At 38.6% G+C, this 23,243-nt stretch overlaps 2 protein-coding genes across 3 annotated transcripts in view; one reads left to right on the forward strand and one right to left on the reverse strand.

Annotated features, from left to right (window-relative positions):
* KLHL4 (kelch like family member 4) overlaps nt 1-23,243 on the forward strand; it is a 123,722-nt gene that overhangs the window by 96,641 nt on the left and 3,838 nt on the right. For both annotated transcript variants that reach the window (XM_043458951.1, XM_043458950.1), the window contains exons 8-9: nt 2,403-2,565; nt 5,560-5,772. In XM_043458951.1, the coding sequence (XP_043314886.1) occupies nt 2,403-2,565; nt 5,560-5,772 (376 nt within the window). The remainder of the gene's footprint in view (nt 1-2,402; nt 2,566-5,559; nt 5,773-23,243) is intronic.
* On the reverse strand, nt 19,415-21,560 carry LOC122435071 (adenosylhomocysteinase-like). The gene has a single exon (XM_043458952.1). The coding sequence runs from the start codon at nt 21,468-21,470 to the stop codon at nt 20,172-20,174; it is 1,299 nt and encodes a 432-aa protein (XP_043314887.1). The 5' UTR covers nt 21,471-21,560; the 3' UTR covers nt 19,415-20,171.

The raw sequence follows: 23,243 nt of genomic DNA on the forward strand, positions 1-23,243 counted from the left end.
AAAAAGGCAACAAGGTTGTCTGAGGAGGCCTTACAAACAGCTATGAAAAGAAGAGAAGGAAAAGGCAAAGGAGAAAAGGAAAGATATACCAAAGAAGTACAGAGTACCAAAGAAGAGCAAGGAAACATAAGAAAGCCTTCCTCAGTAACCAGTGAAAAGGAATAGAGGGAAACAATAAAATGGAAAAGACTAGAGATCTCCTCAAGAAAATGAGAGATACCAAGGGAAGGTTTCAGGCAAAGATGAACTCAATAAAGGACAGAAATGGTATGGATTTAACAAGAGCAGAAGATATTAAGAAGATGTGGTAAGAATACACAGAAGAACTAGACAAAAAAATCTTTATGACCCAGATAATCATGATGGTGTGATCACTCACCTAGAGCCAGACAGCCTGGAATGTGAAGTCAAGGGGGCCTTAGGAAGCATCACTACAAACAAAGGTAGTGGAGGTGATGGGATTCCAGTTGAGCTATTTTAAATCCTACAAGGCGATGCTGTGAAATGACTGCACTCAATATGCCAGCAAATTTGGCCAGTAGTGGCCACAGGACTGGAAAAAGTCAGTTTTCATTCCAATCCCAAAGAAAGGCAATGCCAGAGAATGCTCAAACTACCTCATAATTGCACTCATCTCACACGCTAGTGAAGTAATGCTCAAAATTCTCCAAGCCAGGCTTCAACAATACATGAACCATGAACTTCCAGATGTTCAAGCTGGCTTTAGAAAAGGCAGAGGAACCAGAGATCAAATTGTCCACAACCATTGGATCATAGAAAAAGCAAAAGATTTCCAGAAAAAAAAATCTACTTCTGCTTTATTGATTATGCCAGAACCTTTGACTGTGTGGATCACACTAATCTGTGGAAAATACTTCAAGAGATGGAATTATCAGACCATCTGACCTGCCTCCTGAGAAATCTGCATTCATGTCAAGCAGCAACAGTTAGGACTGGATCTGGAACAACAGACTGGTTCCAAATTGGGAAAGGGGTATGACAAGGCTGTATATTGTCACCCTCCTTATCAAACTTACATGCAGAGTACATCATGAGAAATGCTGAACTGGATGAAGCACAAGCTGGAATCAAGATTTACATGAGAAATATCAATAACCTCAGATATGCAGATGACACCATCTTTATGGCAGAAATTGAAGAAGAACTAAAGAGCCTCTTGATGAAAGTGAAAGACGAGAGTGAAAAAGTTGGCTTAAAGCTCAACATTCAGAAAACTAAGATTATGGCATCTGGTCCCATCACTTCATGGCAAATAAATGGGGGAACATTGGAAACAGTTACAGACTTTATTTTGGGGGGCTCCAAAATCACTGCAGATTGTGACTGCAGCCATGAAATTAAAAGACACTTGCTCTTGGAAGAAAAGTTAGGACCAACCTAGACATCATATTAAAAACAAGAAACATTACTTTGCCAACAAATGTCTGTCTAGTCAAAGCTATGTTTTTTCCTGAAGGCATGTATGATATGAGAGTTTTACTATAATGAAAGCTGAGCATGGAAAAATTGATACTTTTGAACTGCGGTGTTGGAAAAGACTCTTGAGAGTCCCTTGGACAGCATGGAGATCCAACCAGTCCATCCTAAAGGAAATCAGTTCCGAATATTCATTGGAAAGACTTATGCTGAAGCTGAAGCTCCAATACTTGGCCACCTGATTTGAACCACTGACACATTTGAAAAGACCCTGATCTGGGAAAGATTGAAGGTGGGTGGAGAAGGGGATGACAGAGGATGAGATGGTTGGATGTCATCACCGACTCAATGGCCATGAGTTTGAGTAAACTCGGGAGTTGGTGATGGACAGGGAGGCCTGGCTTGCTGCAGCCTATGGGGTTGCAAAGAGTTGGACATGACTGAGTGACTGAACTGAATAGAACAAATTTCTTTTTTCTTTTTTTTTTTTTTTTTTAACAAATTTCTAACTAAACCTCAAAAACCCCTGTCTACTAAGATGTCCTATGGGAATCATTTTTATCCCTTTAATAAAAATATGGGAATAGAAAGATCTATCAGAGTTATTATTTGTCTAAGATTCAGTATCATATCTCATTTATCTTTTATATTTGAAAAATGACATTTAAACTGTGACAGAAACATCATCTTCCCTTTTCTGTTAATCATAAGAAATGGTGTGTTTGCCTACTTTCTGTGACTTTAGCATTATAACCATGATAACATTCCATGATATTTCCTGGGGTTAAAAGACCATATTTAGTTTTAGTTTCAAATCAAGATTGGCAAATTATTCATTAAATAGCTATTTACAAAACTATTAATAGACAAAAATCAAATTTTTAAGTAGTTCTTTCCTTGTAAAATGAAACATCCAGTATATATGCCCTACCTAGGTGAGCTCTCATGCTATTTTTATCCTTTAGGTGTAGCCACACTTGAAGGACCAATGTATGCTGTTGGTGGCCATGATGGATGGAGTTATCTAAATACTGTAGAAAGATGGGACCCTGAGGGACGTCAGTGGAATTACGTGGCCAGTATGTCAACTCCTAGAAGCACAGTTGGTGTAGTCGCATTAAACAATAAGTGAGTAGAGCCAAACATGCATGCTTTTGCTCCCATTTTATGTAGTACAACACTTCAATGATGTGATATACCTAACAATAAGCATTCCCGGTGACTAGGACATCATAGTAATGGATTGTAAAAGGCCTTTGTTGGAACTCTCCCTTCATTATGATGGAAAATATTTATCTAAAATGAACACTTAATTAAATAGCCTGAGACCAGCAGTAACATTACTACCTGAGATCTATTTAGAAATGCTGAACCTTAACCCCAGTCCAGACCTCCTGAATCAGAATAGACATTTTAAGAAGATCCTCAAGTAACTTGTATTACACATTAACATTTAGAAACACTTTTGTAGGCAAGCCAGTTTCAATCTTACCCTTAAGAAGCTACCATTTTTTGGTTATAACTTATTCTCGACTTATCAAAACTTCAGTCTGTTTCTCTAATATGCTAAGTCTTTTTTCTCTTTATAACTCACTCTCCTAAGTGTTCTAGAATTATAGCTAGTCCCATCTTTCTGAATCTTTCCTACTTTCTGATCACTTTCCTATGAGAGAAAATAATATATTGAAACTTGATGATATTAGAAGTTTCTACAAGCTTGAATTATTCTTTTTGTAGGTAACTGGTAATTGTGTGCTTTCTGAAAAGGGATCTTTGGAGATCATGACAAGCATATAGGAGGAACTTGAATGATGAAAATTTCAGACATCAGGATGGGTCAGTGGCAGGAGACAATTTTGTGTGTCTGTATCCATAAAGTCAGTATCTCATCATATAATTGGGTTCAATAGAAAGTTCAATGCAGATATTTTTAGCACCTTGTGCACAAAGTAAGAACAGGAAACCCAGACTTACAGTTTTTTTAGGGTTTAAAATACTCCTAAATCTGATTATCTTTAGCCTAACCTGAATGATATCCTGTCACTCAGTAGTGATCTCTTACCTATTACAAAAGAGGCTGAAATAATTGAACTTAATTTAATTTTGTCTTGCTAACTTGCTATTTTTCACAACTGAGCATGAAGGGCAGTTATAGGCATATAGTTTAATAAATGTTGATCTTCTCTATTGGTGTGGGATTAAATTTAAATTAGACTAAAATAATAAAAAAAATCTACTTCTGCTTCATTGGCTACACAAAAGCCTTTGACTGTGTGGGTCACAACAAACTGTAGAAAATTCTTAAAGAGATAAAAATATCAGACCACCTTATCTGCCTCCTGAGAAACCTGCATGCAGGTCAGGAAGCAACAGTTAGAACTGTACATGGAACAATCAGTTCAGTTCAGTTCAGTCTCTCAGTCGTGTCCGACTCCTTGTGACCCCATGGAACAATGGACTGGTTCAAAATTGAGAAAGGAGTGTGTCAAGGCTGTGTGTTGTCACCCTGCTTATTTGACTTCTGTGAAGGGTGAAGTGAAAGTCGTTCAGTCATGTCTGACTCTTTGTGACCCTGTGGACTGTAACCTGCCAGGCTCCTCTGTTCATAGAATTCTCCAGGCAATTATACTGGAGTGGGTCTCCTGCAGTGCAGGATGATTCTTACCAGATGAGCATCAGGAAAGCCCCCTCTATACAGAGTACCTCATGAAAAATGTTGGACTGGATGAATCACAAGCTGGAATCAAGATTGCTGGGAGGAATATCAACAACCTCAGATGTGCAGATGATAGCACTCAAATGGCAGAAAGAAAACAGAACTAAAGGGATTCTTGATGAGGGTGAAAGAGCTGGCTTAAAACTCAGCATTCAAAGGATGAAGATCATGGCATCTGATTCCATCACTTCATGGCAAATAGGTGAGGAAAAATGGAAACAGTGACAAACGTCATTTTGGGGGGCTCCAAAATCACTATGGATGGTGACTGCAGCCATGAAATTAAAAGAAACTTGCTCCTTGAAAGGAAAGCTATGACACAACTAGACAGTATATTAAAAAGCAGATATAATATTTTGCTGACAAAGATCTGAATAGTCAAAGCTATGGTGTTTTCAGTAATAATATACGGTTGTGAGAGTTGGTGCATAAAAAAGGTGGAGTGCCAAATAATTGATGCTTTTGAACTGTGGGGCTGGAGGAGAGAGTCCCTTGGACATCAAGGAGATCCAACCAGTCAAGCCTAAAGGAAATCAACCCTGAATACTCATTGGAAAGACTGATGCTGAAGCTGAAACTCCAATACTTTGGCCAGCTGATGTGAAGAGCCGATTCACTGGAAAAGACCCTGATGCTGGGAAAGATTGAAGGCTGGAGGAGAAGGGGATGACAGAAGAGGAGATGGTTGGATGGCATCAGAGACTCAACGGACATGAGTTTGAGTGGACTCCAGGAGATAGTGAAGGACAGGGAAGCCTGGTGTGCTACAGTCCTTACAGTCACAGAGAGTAGGCCACGAGTTAGCAACTGAACAACAATAACAAATTAAAAACACTGCTAATCAAAAGAATTGGCATTTTAAAATTTATGAGAGAAATGTTATAGATAACACATCTTTCTAGGGAAAACAATCTGGTTTTTAGGTTTCATCCTATTCCCTTAGCTATTTGTTAAATTAATATCTTCTTAGTTACAAATTTTTTTACACTAAATAAAGTAGCTCACTAAGACATTAGAGAGTCTAATGCTAGGCAATTAAATTTAGCTAAAATTGTAAGGTTCCTGGATTTGGGTTTTGGAAAGATCTTATCAACTTTAAAAATGTTCAGCTTTATTGTAATTTAGTAGATAAATACTACAAATGCTTTTGTTATCTCTTTCCTTTCTCTGTAGTTCATTTCCCATATAAACCTTTAATCTATTATATCAAAGAACCTTTCAAAATATTATGAAGCAGGTAAGTTTGGGGTAAGGTAGACTTGAACAAATGCCTTCACAAATTCAGGCCTTTCACTATAAAATACTGAGGGAGTAGAATGCACTGTCCAATGCTGTGTACAGTGTATTTTCACTTTCATTCTATGCACATATATACACGCATACACATACTTCTGTCTTTATTCTAGGCTATATGCTATTGGTGGACGTGATGGAAGTTCCTGCCTCAAATCTATGGAATATTTTGACCCACACACTAACAAGTGGAGTCTGTGTGCTCCAATGTCCAAAAGACGTGGAGGTGTAGGAGTTGCAACATACAATGGATTCTTATATGTGGTTGGGGGTCATGATGCCCCTGCTTCTAACCATTGCTCCAGACTTTCTGCCTGTGTTGAACGGTAAAATATTTCTATTTATTCATTATTTATTTGATTATTTTTTTTCAGAAATAAGGAGGATTTTTAAGCTACCAAAAAGTAGTTTTCCAAGTAAGTGTTAATCCTTTCAGAGGTTTAATTATTTTTAAAATTTTATCCTTACTCCTAGGCTCAAAATATTTTGAAGAAATCCTGCATATGCATTCCAGATTCATCATGAGAAGTGTATGAAAAGAATGCATTGTTTTATCATTTAATAGTCACTCTATAAAATGAGACCGAAGTAAGAGTAAATATATTTTTATTACAAGCTATATTACTCAACTATTCACCAGCTCAAATCACAACTTTACTGTTTCAAAAACTGAATCAGTTCTCAAAGGATAAAGGCTTATCACTGCAAAATAAACAGGAAAAAAATCCCAAAGAGATGTGTTTATAATGTTCTGAACAATGACTGTATTGCATTAAGTATTTAATTTCTCACAGGTAGCTTCTTTGAATGGGAGACATTAATTTGGATTAACAAAGTGTGCTACATTTTTGTCTGTCATGTTGCTTTGTAGCTTTACCACTCATGTTCTATTCCTAAGATGGGAAGATCCCCTAGAGAAGGGAATAGCTACCCACTCCATTATTCTTGCCTGGAAAATTCCATGGGCAGAGGAGACTATCAGGCTACAGGCCACTAGATCACAAAGTCAGACATGACTGAGCAACTAACATTTTCACTTTTCCCTTTCAAGATAGAATGCATGAACACACACACACATTACATATATATGTGTCTGTGTGTGTGTGTCTGTGTGTGTATATAAAGTGAAGTGACATCACTCAGTTGTGTTCGACTCTTTGTGACCCCATGGACTGTAGCCTACCACACTCCTCTGTCCATGAGATTTTCCAAGCAAGAGTATTGGAGTGGGTTGGCATTTCTTTCTCCAGAGGATCTTCCTGACCCAAGGATCGAACATGGGTCTCCATCATTATAGGCAGATGCTTTACTCTCTGAACCACTAGGGAAGTCATATATATATATATACACACACACTCACACACAAACGTAGCAGCTGATAATAACCTAAGTCCAAGTGACAAATTTACAGTCAGTTAAGTTATCAGAATTCAGAAGACAGATCCGTATGGATGGCATCCTCAAGAGAAATTCATGAACCAGGTAGAATGTGTACTTTGTACGCATAAAAAAAGAATGGAGGGAATTTCAGATCTAGGGAAAAAATCGCAACCCAAGCCATGAAAGTAAAGGAGAAAGCTTCATAGATATGAGCAGAGACTTTAGACATAAAGGTATCTGGAAGAGCAATTAAAAACTCAATTACGTACCATATTTTTGATAGCCAGAAATGTCAAGATGAAAACTTTTGAATTTTATCTCGCAGACAAAAGGATAATTAAATTTGGGAGAAATGGAATATTACAATGAAAAATAGTTTGAGGAAAATTGATTTAACAGTCTTCCCTGTCCATCACCAACTCCCGGAGCTTGCTCAACCTCAGGTCCATGGAGTTGGTGATGCCATCCAACCATCTTATCCTCTGTCATCTCCTTCTCCTCCTGCCTTCAATCTTTCCCAGCATCAGGGTCTTTTCCAATGGGTCAGTTCTTCACATCAGGTGGCCAAAGTATTGGATATTATAGTTAAATATATGTGGGCTTCCCTGGTGGCTCAGAAGGTAAAGCCTTTGCCTGCAATGTGGGAGACCTGGGTTTGATCCCTGGGTCGGGAAGATCCCCTGGAGAAGGAAATGGCAACCCACTGGAGTACTCTTGCCTGGAAAATTCCAGGGTTAGAGGAGCCTGTTAGGTTACAGTTCATGGCATCGCAAAGAGTTGGACACAACTGAGTGACTCTAATGAGTCAGTTCTTCACATCGGGTGGCCAAAGTATTTGATGTTATAGTTAGATATATGTAAAAGTGAGCTTTTCCATATCAGTTTTCTCCAGAGTTAGTGAAGTAATAACTGATCACCTATTCATTATGCCATATTATTTTTTTAGTGTGGCAAAATATATATAACAAAATTTATCATTTGAAGCATTTTTAAGTACACAGTTCAGTGTCATTAAGTACATTCACATTGTTGTGAAACATTATCATCATCCACCTCCAGAATATTTTTCACTTCCTCAGATTGAAACTCTATCCTCATTAAACAATAAATCCCCATTCCTTCCTAACTTCAGTCCCTGGCAGCCACCATTTTACTTTTTGTTTCTATGAATTTCATAATTTTAGGTACCTAATAAAAGTGGAGTCATAAATAATCCTTTTGTGCCTGGCTTATTTTACTGAGCCTTATAATTCTTCAAGTTCCATACAAGTTATAGCATTTATCTGAATTTCTTTTCCTTTTTAAAGCTGAAAAATATTACATTATATATACATACCACATCATTTTGTTTATCCACTCATTCATCAACTTACAATTGGGATTGCATCACCTTTTGACTACTATGAGCAATACTGCTAGGAAATAGGTGTACAGATATCTGTTTGAACCTGTGCTTTCAATTCTTTTGGACATACACAGAAGTAGCATTTCTTTATCATAAATTCTATTTTTAAATGTTTAAGAAACCTCCATACTGTTTTCCTTTGAAGCTGCACCATTTTATATTCCCATCAGCAAAGCAAAAGAAATTCAATTTCTGTACATCCTCACCAACACTGATTTGTTTTTCATAGCTATCCCAATGGATTTGAAGTGATATCTCTTTGTGTTTGTGATTTGGGTTTCTCTATTGGTTAGATATGTTGAGCATCTTAGCATGTGCTATTAGTCATTTGTACATCTTCTTTATAGAAATGTCTATTTCAGTTCTTTGCCCGTTTTTATTTGGGTTGTTTGTCTTTTTGCTGTTGAGTTATAGGAGTTCTTTATATATTCTGCATATTAACCTCTTGTCAGATATGTGATTTGCACATCATTACTTTCATTCCATGGGTGACTTTTGCACTGATAATAGCACTCTTTGATGTGCAAATGTTTTTTAATATTAAATCCAATTTTTCTTCATAGTTTGTGTTTTTGTGGTCATAACCAAAAGATCTTTGCCAAATCCAATGTCATAAAACATTTCCCCTATGTATTCTTATAAGAGTTCCATAGTTCTAGCTCTTATGTTCAGACCTCTGATCCATTTGAGTAAATTTTTTTATATGGAGTAAGGTAAAAATACAACTTCATTATTTTACAGGTGCATATCCATTTTTCCTATCAATATTTGTTGAAAACTCTGTCCTTTCCTCATTGAAGGGTCTTGGAAACATTCTCAAAGATTATTTTACCATGTATGTGAGGGTTTATTTCTGGCTCTGTATTCTATATCATTAGTAATTATATGTCACTATGCCAGTACCACATTCTTTATTATTGTAGCTTTCTAGTAAGTTTTGAAATCAAGAAGTATTAAACCTCAATCTTTGTTCATATTTTCTCAAAATTATTTTGGATGATCTGGATCCCTGAGATTTTATATATGTTTATAATGGGTATTTCTATTTCTGCAAAAAAAGTTGCTGGGGTTTGGATAGACATTGCATAGATTCTGTAGATCACTTGGGTGATATTTTTCTACCTCATGGTGTCTTCTTTAATTTCTTCTTTTCCAGTGTATTTGCATTTTATTTCTCTATGTTGAATAGAAGTGGTGAAATTTCCTATTATTGTCTTATTCTTGATCTTGGAGAGAAAGCCTTCAGTCTTTCCTCACTGAGTATTATAGATCCGGGTTTTCTATATCTGGCCTTTATTATGTTGAGTTGGTTTTATTCTGGTCCTACTTTGGTTACTGTTCTTATCATTAAAAGATGATTGCAAATATTTTGTCACATACTTTTTCTGCATTAGTTGAGAGAATATGTGTTTTATCCTCTTCATTCTGCCAGTGTAGTGTATTTAGCTCAGTTCAGTTCAATCCAGTGGCTCAGCCATGTCTGACTCTTTGTAACCCCATGGACTGAAGCACGCCAGGCTTCCTTGTCCATCACTAAGTCCAGGAGCTTGCTCAAACTCAGGTCTATCGAGTTGGTGATGCCATCCAACCATCTCATCCTCTGTTGTCCCCTTTTCCTCCTGCATTCCATCTTTGGCAGCAACAAGGTTTTTTGCAATGAGTCATTTCTTTGCATCAGATGGCCAAAGTATTGGAGTTTCACCTTCAGCATCAGTCCTTACAATAAATATTAAGGACTGACTTCCTTTAGGACTGACTGGTTTGATCTCCTTGCAGTCCAAGGGACTCTCAAGAGTCTTCTCCAACATGACAGTTCAAAAGCCTCAATGGTTCAGCTCTCAGCTTTCTTTATGGTCCAACTCTCATATCCATACGTGACTACTGGAAAAACCATAGCTTTAATTAGATGGACTTTTGTTGGCAAAGTAATGTCTCTGCCCTTTAATATGTTGTCGAGGTTTGTCATAGCTTTTCTTCCAAGGAGCAAGCATCTTTTAATTTCCTGGCTGCAGTCACCATCTGCAGTGATTTTGGAGCCCCCCCAAAATAAATTCTTTCACTGTTTCCATTGTTTTGCCACCTATTTGCCATGAAGTGATAGGGCCAGATGCCATGATCTTAGTTTTTTGAATGTTGAGTTTTAAGCCAACATTTTCACTCTACTCTTTCACTTGCATCAAGAGGTTCTTTACTTCCTCTTTGCTTTCTGCCATAAGGGTGGTGTCATCTGCATATCTGAGGTGATTGATACTTCTCCAGGCAGTCTTGATTCCAGCTTGTGCTTCATCCAACCTGACATTTTGCATGATGTACTCTGCATATAAGTTAAATAAGCAGGATGACAATATACAGCCTTGATGTACTCCTTCCCCAATTTGGAACCAGTCCCTTGTTCCATGTCCAGTTCTCACTGCTGCTTCTTGACCTGCTTACAGATTTCTCAGGAGGCAAGTAAGGTGGTCTGGTATTCCCATATCTTTCAGAATTTTCCACAGTTAATTGTGATCTACACGATCAAAGGCTTTGGCATAGTCAATAAAGCAGAAATATATGTTTTTCTGGAGCTCTCTTGCTTTTTCTATGATCCAATGGGTGTTGTCAGTTTGATCTCTGGTTCCTCTGCCTTTCTAAAACCAGCTTGAACATCTGGAAGTTCTTGGTTCATGTATAGTATGTAGTGTATTACTTGGATTGATTTTTGTATGATAACCCATTGTTTCATTCCAGGAAGAAATCCTACTTTATTATGATATATAGTCATATTAATAATCTGGTGAATTCAATTTACTAGTACTACGTTGAACATTTTTGCATTCAGTATTTATTAGGAATATCAGTGTGTAGTTTCCTTATAGTGTCTTTGTGTGTCTTTGGTATGAATGGAATGCTGACCTTACAGAATGAGTTTTGATGTGTTACTTTTTTCAATATTTTGAAAGATTTTGAGAAGGATTAGTGTTAATTCTTCTTTAAATACATGATAGAATTCACCAGTGAATCCATCTGACCTTTGTCTTTTCTTTGCTGTGAGATTTTTGACTACAGTTGATCCTAAGGCAACATGAGTATGAGCTGCACAAATCCACTTATGTGGATTTTTTTTTTCAATAAATAAGTACTACAGTACTACTGGGCTCAATGAAGCACAGGCTGGAATCAAGATTGCTGGGAGAAGTATCAACAACCTCAGATATGCAGATGACATCATCCTTATGCCAGAAAGTGAAGAGGAACTAAAGAGCCTGTTAATGAAGGCAAATTAGGAATGAGAAAAATCTGGCTTAAAACTCAACATTCAAAAAACTAAGATCATAGCATCCCGTCCTACCAGTTCATGGCAAACAGATGGTCAAACAATGGAAACAGTGAGAGACTTTCTTTTCTTGGACTCCAAAATCACTGCAGATGGTGACTGCAACCATGAAATTAAAAGACACTTGCTCCTTGGTAGAAAAGTTATGACACACCTATTAAAAAGGCATATGACATTGCATATTAAAAAGCAGAGATATCACTTTGCCAACAAAGGTCTGTATAGTCAATGCTATAGTTTTTCCAATAGTTGTGTATGGGCCTGAGTGTTGGACCATATAGAAGGCTAAGCACCAAAGAATTGATACTTTCAAACTGTTGTGCTGGAGAAGACTCTTGAGAATCCTGTGGACTGCAAGGAGAACAAAGTCAATCCTAAAGGAAATCAGTCCTGAATATTCATTGGAAGGACTGATGCTGAACCTGAAGTTCCAATGCTTTGGCCACCTGACGCGAAGCACCAACTCATTGGAAAAGACCCTGATGCTGGGAAAGATTAAAGGCAGGAGGAGAAGGGGACAGCAGAGGAAAAGTTTGTTGGATGGCATCACTGACTCAATGGACATGACTTTGGGCAAGATCCAGGAAATGGTGAAGGACTGGGAAGCCTGGCATGCTGCATTCCATGGTATGGCAAAGAGTCAGACATAACTGAACAATTGAACAAGAACAACAGTACTATAGTAAATAGATGCTACAATCTATAGTTGGTTGAATCCACTGATACAGAACCATGGATATGGAGAGATGACTAAAGTTATACACAAACTTTCAACTGTACAGGGATCCTCTAACACTCACATTGTTCAAGGATCAACTGTAATTTGCTAGGAAACTTGATCTCCCTACAATTATAGGTCTATCATGGTTCAATCTTGATGAGTTGTGAGTTTCTAGAAATTTATCCATTTCATCAAGGTTAATCAAATTGTTAGTGAACAATTTTATCTTTTTTCTCATCCTCTCTTTTTCATAAAAGCAGTATTAATTTCCACTTCCTTTGATCTTATATGTGTTTTGTCCTTTTCTCAAACTCAATCTACCTAAAGGTTTATCAATTTTGAAATTTTGCAGAACCAACTCTTGATTTCATTGCTTTTTTTCTATTTTTTTCTATTATCTGTATTACTTATCTATGCCCTAACCTCTATTGTTTCCTACCTTATGCTAACTTTAGGTTTAGTTACGCTTCCTTTTCAAGTTTATAAAGGTGTAAAGTTAGGTTTTGATTTGCAATTTTTTTCCTTTTATATGTAAGCCTTTAAGGTTATAGACCTTTCTTTGCATTCCATAAGACACTTGTGAGTCATGTTTTCATTTTCACTTGCTTAGATATATTTTCTAATTTCCCTTATAATGTATTATTTGACTTGTTTAAGTGTGTATTCTTTTATTTCTATCTATGTGTGGACATATCACTTTTCCTTCTGTTGTTGAGTTAGAATTTCATTCCACTGTGAAAAGACTGCAAGTTTTCAGTCTTTTAAATTTATTAAGATTTGTTTTATGACCTACAATATGCTTTATCTTGGATAATATTTCTTGCTTGCTCATGAAAAATGTATCTTCTGAGTTTTAGGGGAGTAGCAATTGGCCTATAGTTTTTCATCTTTCATGTACTTACTGATCTTCTGTCTGGTTTATTCTATTCATTATTGTAAGTGGGGAATTGAATTCTACTAGTACTATAGAACCATATCTTCTTCTCGATCTTCCCCATCTTCTCTTCCTCTCTTTCTTCTTCTTCTCTTTCTGTTTCCACTTCTTACCTTAGAATGCATATATTAACCCACCTGATGTCTTTTCAGAAATCCCTTAGACTTTGTTCACTTTTCTTCATTCTTTTTGCTCCTCAGACTTGGTCATTAAAAAAAAAAAAAAAAACTTGTTTTCAAGTTCACTTTTCTTCCTTCTGCTTGCTCAAGTCTCCAATTAAACCTTCTAGTAAGGTTTTATTTTTTTATTTTTTTGTTGTTTATTTATTTATTTATTTTTGTCATACATTGATATGAATCAGCCATAGATTTACATGTATTCCCCATCCCGATCCCCCCTCCCACCTCCCTCTCCACCCGATTCCTCTGGGTCTTCCCAGTGCACCAGGCCCGAGCACTTGTCTCATGCATCCCACCTGGGCTGGTGATCTGTTTCAGCTAGTAAGGTTTTAAATTCAGTCATTTCATCTTTCAGCTCCAGAATTTATATTTTTTTCTTCTTTATAACTTATTTCCTCTGTTGACATTCTTATTTTGTTCATTTATCATTTATCTGTTTCCTTTAGTTTTTTGCCTGTTTTTCTTTTTGCTTTTTCAGATTATATGACAGTTCTCTTAATATCTTTCTCTGGTAAGACAGATGCCTGTGTCACTAACAGAAATGGCTCTGGAGGTTTATTTTGTTCTTTTGAGTAACATTCATTTTCCTATTTATTTGTATGCTTTGTGATGTTTGTTGAAAACTGGACATTTTGAAATAACCTTCCCAGTCCTTACAGATTGGCCCCATACATAGGCAGACTGTCACTAATTAATCACTAATTATGTTCTGTGTTTGAGACCAACCTAGCATTAAGATTGAGATTCTCAGACCTCAGAGGTATGGATGTGACTGGTGATGGCAGTAAACTCTGATGCTGTAAAGAGCAATACTGCATAGGAACATGGAATGTTAGGTCCATGAATCAAGGCAAATTGGAAGTGATCAAACAGGAGATGGCAAGAGTGAACATCGACATTTTAAGAATCAGCAAACTAAAATCGACGGGAATGTGTGAATTTAACTCAAATGACCATTTGAGTTAATATCTACTACTGTGGGCAGGGATTCCTTAGAAGAAATGCAGTAGCCATTATGGTCAACAAAAGAGACTGAAATGCAGTACTTGGATGCAACCTCAAAAATGACAGAGTGGTCTCTGTTTCCAAGGCAAACCATACAGTATCACAGTAATTCAAGTCTATGTCCCGACCAGTAATGCTATAGAAGCTGAAGTTGAATGATTATCTAGGACTAACACCCAAAAAAGATGTCCTTTTAATTTTAGGATACTGGAATGGAAAAGTAGGAAGTAAAGAGATACCTGGAATAACAGGCAAAACTCGTCTCACACGCTAGTAAAGTAATGCTAAAAATTCTCAAAGCCACGCTTCAATAGTACATGAACCATGAACTTCCAGGCATTCAAGCTTGTTTTAGAAAAGGCAGAGGAACCAGAGATCAAATTGCAAACATCTGCTGGATCATTGAAAGAGTTCCAGAAAAAAAAATCTACTTCTGCTTTATTGACTATGCCAGAGCCCTTGACTGTGTGGATCACAACAAACTGTGGAAAATTCTTCAACGGATAGGAATACCAGACTACCTGACCTGTCTCTTGAGAAATCTGTATTCAGGTCAAGAAGTAACAATTAGCACTTGACACATGACAATGGACGGGTTCCAAATCGGGAAAAGAGTATGTCAAGGCTGTATATTGTCACCCTGCTTAACTTATATGCAGAGTACATCATGAGAAACGCTGGGCTGGATGAAGCACAAGCTGGAATCAAGACTGCATGGAGAAATGTCAATAACCTCAGATATGCAGATGACACCACCCTGATGGCATAAAGTGATGAGGAATAAAGAGCCTCTTGATGAAAGTGAAAGAGGAGAGTTAAAAACGTTGGCTTAAAGCCCAACATTCAGAAAGCTAAGATCATGGCATCTGGTCCCATTACTTCATTGCAAATAAACGCGGAAACAGTGGAAACAGTGACATACTTTATTTTGGGGGCTCCAAAATCACTGCAGATGCTGACTGCAGCCATAAAATTAATAGATGCTTGCTCCTTGGAAGAAAAGTTAAGGTCAACCTAGACCACGTATTAAAAAGCAGAGACATTATTTGCCAACAAAGGTCATGATTTTCCCAGTAGTCATGTATGGATGTGAGAATTGGACTATAAAGAAAACTGAGATCCAAAGAGTTGATGCTCTTGAATTGTGATGTTGGGGAAGACTCTTGAGAGTCCCTTGGACTGCAAGGAGATCCAACAGTCAATCCTAAAGGAAATCAGTCATGAATGTTCAGTGGGAGGGCTGATGCTCATGGTGAGACTCCAATACTTTGGACCCTGATGTGAAGAACTGACTCAATGGAAAAGGCCCTGATGCTGGGAAAGATTGAAGGTGGGAAGAAAAGGGGACGACAGAGGATGAGATAGTTGGATGACATCACTGACTCAAAGGACATGAGTTTGAATAATCTCCAGCAGTTGGTGATGGACAAGGAAGCCTGGTGTGCTACAGTTCCTTGCTTCACAAAGTGTACCACATGACTGATTGACTGAATGGAATTACAAATAAAGTAACTGACGAATGATTAATCTCCATAATAAGCAAGCACCTCATGCAGCCCAATAACATAAAAAAAGAAAACCCAATCAAAAATTGGGCAGAAAACCTAAACAGACATTTCTCCAAAGAAGACCTTCAAATGCATAACAAATACATGAAAAGTTGCTCAACATTGCTTATTATTAGATAAATGCAAATCATAACTATGATGTATCATTTCACACTGGTCAGAATGTCCATCACAATAACTCTACCAACAATAAATTCTGGAGAGAATGTGTAGCAAAGGGAATCCACGTGCACTGTTGTTGGGAATGCAAATTGATACTGATTCCATGGAGAAATGTATGGATATTTCTCCAAAAAAATAAGAATAAAACTACCATATGATGCAGCAAATCCCACTACTGGGCATACACCCTGAGGAAACCATAACTGAAAAGACACATGTACCCCCACTGTTCATTGTAGCACTATTTACGATAGCCAGAACATGGAAGCAACCTAGATGTCCATCAACAGATGACTGAATAAAGATGTGGTACATATATACAATGGCATATTTCAGTTCAGTTCAGTCACTCTGTTGTGTCCGACTCTTTGTGTCCCCATGAACCACAGCACACCAGGCCTCTCTGTCCATCACCAACTCCCAGAGTCCATCCAAACCCATGTCCCTTGAGTCAGTGATGCCATCAAGCCATCTCATCCTCTGTCATCCCCTTCTCCTCCTGCCCTCAATCTTTCCCAGCATCAGGGTCTTTTCCAATGAGACAGCTCTTCGCATGAGGTGGCCAAACTATTGGAGTTGCAGCTTCAACATCAGTCCTTCTAATGAACACCCAGGACTGATCTTTAGGATGGACTGGTTGAATCTCCTTGCAGTCCAAGGGACTCTCAAGAGTCTTCTCCAACACCACAGGTAAAAAGCATCAATTCTTTGGCACTCAGCTTTCTTTATAGTCCAACTCTCACATCCATACATGACTACTGGAAAAACAACAGCCTTGACTACATGGACCTTTGTTGGCAAAGTAATGTCTCTGCTTTCTAAGTTGGTCATAACTTTCCTTGCAAGGAGTAAGCATCTTTTGATTTCATCGCTGCAGTCACCATCTGCAGTGATTTTGGAGACAAATAAATAAAGTCATCCACTGTTTCCACTCTTTCCCTATCTATTTGCCATGAATTGATGGTACCAGTTGCCATGATCTTAGTTTCTGAGTGTTGAGCTTTAAGCCAACTTTTTCACATGCCTCTTACACTTTCATCAAGAGGTGCTTTTGTTCTCTTCACGTTCTGCCATAAGGGTGGTGTCATCTGCATATCTGAGGTTATTGATATTTCTCCTGGTTATCTTGATTCCAGCTTTGCTTCTTCCAGCCCAGCATTTCTCTTGATGTACTCTGCATATAAGTTAAATAAGCAGGGTGACAATATACAGCCTTTACATACTCGTTTTCCTATTTGGAACCAGTCTGTTGTTCCATGTCCAGTTCTAACTTTTGCTTCCTGACTTGCATATAGTTTTCTCAAGAGGCAGGTCAGGTGGTCTGGTATTCCCATCTCTTTCAGAATTTTCAAGAGTTTATTGTGATCCACACAGTCAAAGGCTTTGGCATAGTCAATAAAGCAGAAATAGATGTTTTTCTGGAACTGTCTTGCTTTTTCGATGATCCAGCGGATGTCGGCAATTTGATCTCTGATTCCTCTGTCTTTTCTAAAGCCAGCTTGAACATCTGGAAGTTCACGGTTCACGTATTGCTGAAGCCTGGTTTGGAGAATTTTGAGGATTACTTTACTAGCGTGTGAGATGAGTGCAATTGTGCAGTAGTTTGAGCATTCTTTGGCATTGCCTTTCTTAGGGATTGGAATGAAAACTGACCTTTTCCAGTCCTGTGAGCACTGCTGAGTTTACAATTTTCCTGACATATTGAGTGCAGCACTTTCACAGCATCATCTTTCATGATTTGAAATAGCTCAACTGGGATTACATCACCTCCACTAGTTTTCTTCATAGTGATGCTTCCTAAGGCCTACTTGACTTCACATTCCAGTATGTCTGACTCTAGGTCAGTGATGATATCATCGTGATTAACTGGGTCATGAATATCTTTTCTTTTGTGTGTGTGTGTGAAGTTCTTTTTTTGTACAGTTCTTCTGTGTATTCTTGCCACCTCTTCTTAATATCTTTTGCTTCTGTTAGGTCCATACCATTTCTGTCCTTTATCAAACCCATCTTTGTATGAAATGTTCCTTTGGTATCTCTAATTTTCTTGAAGAGATCTCTAGTCCTTCCCATTCTGTTGTTTTCCTCTATTTCTTTGCATTGATCGCTGATGAAGGCTTTTTTATCTCTCCTTGCTATTCTTTGGAACTCTGCATTCAAATGGGAATATATTTCCTTTTCTCCTTTGCTTTTCACTTCTCTTCTTCTCACAGCTATTTGTAAGGCCTCCTCAGACAACCATTTTGCCTTTTTGCATTTATTTTCCATGGAGATGGTCTTGATCCCTGTCTCCTGTACAATGTCATGAAAGTCCATCCATAGTTCATCAGGCACTCTATCAGATCTAGTCCCTTAAATCTATTTCTCACTTCCACTGTATAGTCATAAGGGATTTGATTTAGGTCATACCTGAAAGGTTTATTGGTTTTCTCCACTTTCTTCAATTTAAGTCTGGATTTTGCCATAAGAAGTTCATTATCTGAGCCACAGTCCACTCCCTGTCTTGTTTTTGCTGACTATATCGAGTTTCTCCATCTTTGGCTGCAAATAATACAAGCAATCTGATTTTGGTGTTGGCCATCTTGTGATGTCCATGTGTAGAGTCTTCTCTTGTGTTGTTGGAAGAGGGTCTTTGCTATTATGAGTGTGTTCTCTTGGCAAAACTCTATTAGTCTTTGTCCTCCTTCATTCTGTACTCCAAGGCCAAATTTGCCTGTTTCTCCATGTGTTTCTTTACTTCCTATTTTTGTATTCCAGTACCCTATAATGAAAAGGACATATTTTTTTGGGTATTAGTTCTTAAAGGTCTTGTAAGTCTTCATAGAACCTTTCAACTTCAGCTTTGTCAGTGTTACTGGTTGGGACATAGACTTGGATTACCATAATATTGAATGGTTTGCCTTGGAACAGAAATCATTCTATTATTTTTGAGATTATCATGTGTAAAATAGATAGCTAATAGGAAGTTGCTATACTACACAGAGGGAGCTCAGTCTGGGGCTTTGTGACAACCTGGAAGATTGGGGTGGGGTGGGAGGTGGGAGTCAGATTCAAGATGGTGGGGATATGTGGCTGATTCATTTTGAAGTATGGCAGAAGTCATGTCAGTATTGTAAAGCAATTTTCCTTTGATTAAAAACAAATAATTTTTTTCTTAGTTTTAAAGATTAACATTTTGGTTTTTTATTTTTATTTTTTCATTTATTTTTATTAGTTGGAGGCTAATTACTTTACAATATTTTAGTGGTGGGATGTTTTGAGAGAATAGCATTGAAACAAAAACAAATAAATTTTAAAAACTAAATTTTTTTTTTTCTTTTAGGCACCAAAATTTTTATTAACCCACCTTCTTGCTCTCTTTTAACATTATAAACCAAATTAACCTCTTTTTGACCCAGAGCTATGATGGGAACCATCAAGTTACAATGTGCTTTTATGTTTCTCTGGCCCCTCTTAACCACTGGCTGTCATTCCTCTTGTCTTTTCTCACTTAACAATATATTCCAACCCCTGTAAAATAGGGACTAAAAGTACCAACCTCATTGTTCTGAGGTTTAAGAGAATGCTAAGCACTAAGCCAGGCTCTCCGGAGCATTCAAACTCCCACAGTTCCTCCACACCCTTTGACACAGCTCCTTCTCATCTGTCCTGGGCTGAGGAACCAATGAACCTGTAAACCAAGAACATGAGTCTAAAGTCCACAGGCCAAGTGAAGGCCTGGATGGTAAAGTGCATGGGCTTTCTGACCACCACTGCCAACTTCCAGCTTAAGGAAGGACTGAGTGAGCAGTTCCTGAACCCCTGAGCTCATGGTTCCCTGTGGGTAACCCCCATGTACCTCCATTATGACCAGCGCTAGAGGAGGGACTTCTCAATTCCCCCTGCCACACTTGGAACAGCATGAGGGATGCAGCAGAGGCCAAAGACTGAGTGACAAGCCCCAAGGAGTCGATGGGGAACATTATCAAACCAATCTCAAAGGTGGTGCCATTTGCTCTTGGGGAGGAGAGGTGGGACCCAGGCAAGGACAGCAGCTGGAAGGCAAAGGGCAGGCCCGGTTCTCAGTAGCGGTAGTGATCAGGCTTGAACGGGCCTTCGCGGGGCATGCCCAGGTACTGGGCCTGCTTCTCAGTCAGCTTGGTCAGCTTCACATTCAGCTTGCCCAGATGGGCTTCAGCCACGGCTTCATCCAGCTTCTTGGGCAGGAAGTGGACCCCAACAGGGTACTTGTCTGGGTGGGTCCAGAGCTCGATCTGCGCCAGCACCTGGTTGGTGAAGGAGTTGCTCATCACAAAGCTAGGGTGGCCCATGGCACAGCCCAGGTTGACCAGCCGGCCCTCGGCCAGCAGGATGATGCAGCACCCGTTCTTCAACAAGTAGCGGTCCACCTGGGGCTTGATGTTCACCTTCTCCACAGCGTTCTCGTTCAGCCACTTGACATCGATCTCCACGTCAAAGTGCCCGATGTTACACACAATGGCATCATCTTTCATCTGTTCAAAGTGCTGGCCAACGATGATGTCGATACAGCCCGTGGTGGTGACAAAGATGTTGCCCTCCTGACAGGCCTCATCCATGGTGGTCACCTCATAGCCCTCCATGGCAGCTTGAAGTGCGTTGATGGGGTCAATCTCCGTGATGATGACGCGCGCCCCGAATCCCCTCAGGGCCTGGGCACAGCCCTTGCCCACGTCGCCATAGCCCGCGACCACTGCCACCTTGCCCGCAATCATGACGTCTGTGGCCCGCTTGATGCCATCTATGAGGGACTCCCGGCAGCCATAGAGGTTGTCAAACTTGCTCTTGGTGACAGAGTCGTTGACATTGATGGCCGGCACCTTCAGGATCCCGTTGGCCATCATCTTGTACAGGTTGTGGACCCCCGTTGTGGTCTCTTCAGAGATGCCTCGGATGCCTGACAGGAGCTGCGGGTACTTGGTGTGGATGAGGTTGGTGAGATCACCACCGTCGTCCAGAATCATGTTGAGGGGCCCGTCCTTGAAGTGCAGCGTCTGCTCAATGCACCACAGGTACTCCTCGTCCGTTTCGCCCTTCCAGGCGTACACTGGAATGCCAGCCTTGGCAATGGCAGCTGCTGCATGGTCCTGGGTGGAGAAGATATTGCAGCTGGACCACCGCACCTCAGCACCCAGGGCAACGAGGGTCTCAATGAGAACGGCAGTCTCCACGGTCATGTGCAGGCAGCCGGCAATGCGGGCGCCCTTCAGAGGCTTGGAGGCCGAGTACATTTCCCGCATGTGCATCAGGCCCGGCATCTCGTTCTCTGCCAGGTCCAGGGCCTTGCGTCCCCAAGCGGCCAGGGTGATGTCAGCGACTTTGTAAGGCAGCTTGTCTGACATGCTGGCAGCGTTTCCGCACGGAGTGATGCACGCAGGCGAAAGGGGCCGGGCCTAGGGCTGGGAAGAGGCGCGGGCTGGGCGGCGCCGGGTAGGGCTTATAATAGCCATTTTCTTTTAATAAATTCAAATTAGTGTGAGATTTTCTTTCTGGAATACTAAAGTCTTATGTTTTTGTCTATTTCAGTATTGGAGGCTTTTTGTTTTATCTTAGTGGTTTAGCTTGTGTTGCATTTACTTGGTTTCTTATTTCTAAATGTATTGGATTAAGAAATTAGCTTTAGTCTATAAAGCATACATTTCATAAGGAAAAAAAAAAACTAGAATACATAAAAAAGTTTAATGAAGTCACCTTCCTCTCTTTCATTATTATGCCAGCATTTTCCTGGCTTTACTTAGAATGCCTGTAATTGTGTAATTCTATGTTGAGACCTGAAATAATGAGGAATTTGACTGCATTTTAGCACTGTAGATTGTTCACCATGAAATTAGCCTTACAATAATATGAGGTGTCTAAATCAATTTAAACAGGCATTTACACATACAACTAGGAAAATATAAACCCAAGGGAGGAAGCTGAATATACAGTTCATAATTCAGTCTACAAAATTAAATAGTTACCAACATATCCTAATAACTAATATTTAATTTTGTTTGCTGATATAATTATATTTCCAAATATACCACTTTTAATTTAATTTTTAATGGGAAAAAAGCACTTCATGCATACCAAAAAATGTATAGTATACTAGTTAAAAACACTAGATTTGGAGTCAGAAAGATCTGGGTGCAAATCCCAGATCTGTTATTTGCAAGTTATGGGACTTTGACCCAGTTACTTTACACCTCTAAACAGTTTCCTCATGTGAAAAGTGGGAATAATCAACCTCATAAGATACAGAATATTGAGTGTGTTGCCTGGCACATATTAAGTACTTAATGGAAGCTAGTTGCTGGTATTATTTTATTTGTATTATTTTATACTTAGTATTATTATTACTATCATTATCCCCTTATTAGCATTTTCTTTTAAAAATACTAAAGAATTAATTAGTGCTAATGTATAATTTTTGAAAAGTTATGCCTTTGATACAAATATGAGTAACATGTTAAATATTTTGAGTAATTCATTAATGTGGTAATTCATAAGGTATTAAAATTTTTTCAAAGAATTTTTGAAGAAAATACATAAAAACAGTTAGGAAAATGCTGAAAAATGCAGTAAAATCATTCATAGATGCAAGAGTAGTTAGTATCCTATAGACAATAAAACAATACTTGGGAGGATCATCATTTGGGGTTAGAAATTAAGTCTATCAATAATCTTAAATTGATTAAATCTTAAATGTCTCTATCAAAATCTTAAAATTTATTTTATTGTTATGTATAGGAATCACAAGAAAATTCAGTTTTCTACAACTTAATTTCTACACTTATAGAGTTGTAAAATAGTCTTGTCAGTAGAAAGTCAAAGATGCACACTCTATGGAATTAGATAATTCTCATTTCCATGTCTTAGACAATATTCCTGAAACTCTTTTTCTACTCAGACATCAACAGCTTGCCATAGGAGTCTCATCCAGTTAATTACGATAATCATTTAAATTAAAGTTTTCTAAAACCATCACATAAACTTGTGACTGCTGGGTCAGGGATTACCATTTCTATAATGCTGATGAGAAAATTATGGCAAAGAAGTAAAGCAAATAATCCATAATTACACCAAGTGGACGAATAAGTCTGTGACCAGTTCCCTTTACTTATGTCTGCATTTTA

Source organism: Cervus canadensis, chromosome X (assembly GCF_019320065.1).
Source record: "Cervus canadensis isolate Bull #8, Minnesota chromosome X, ASM1932006v1, whole genome shotgun sequence".
Classification (NCBI taxonomy): domain Eukaryota; kingdom Metazoa; phylum Chordata; class Mammalia; order Artiodactyla; family Cervidae; genus Cervus; species Cervus canadensis.

Excerpts from the sequence above, each read along its gene's own strand:
- LOC122435071 (XM_043458952.1), bottom strand. The coding sequence starts at position 21,470 with ATGTCAGACAAGCTGCCTTACAAAGTCGCTGACATCACCCTGGCCGCT.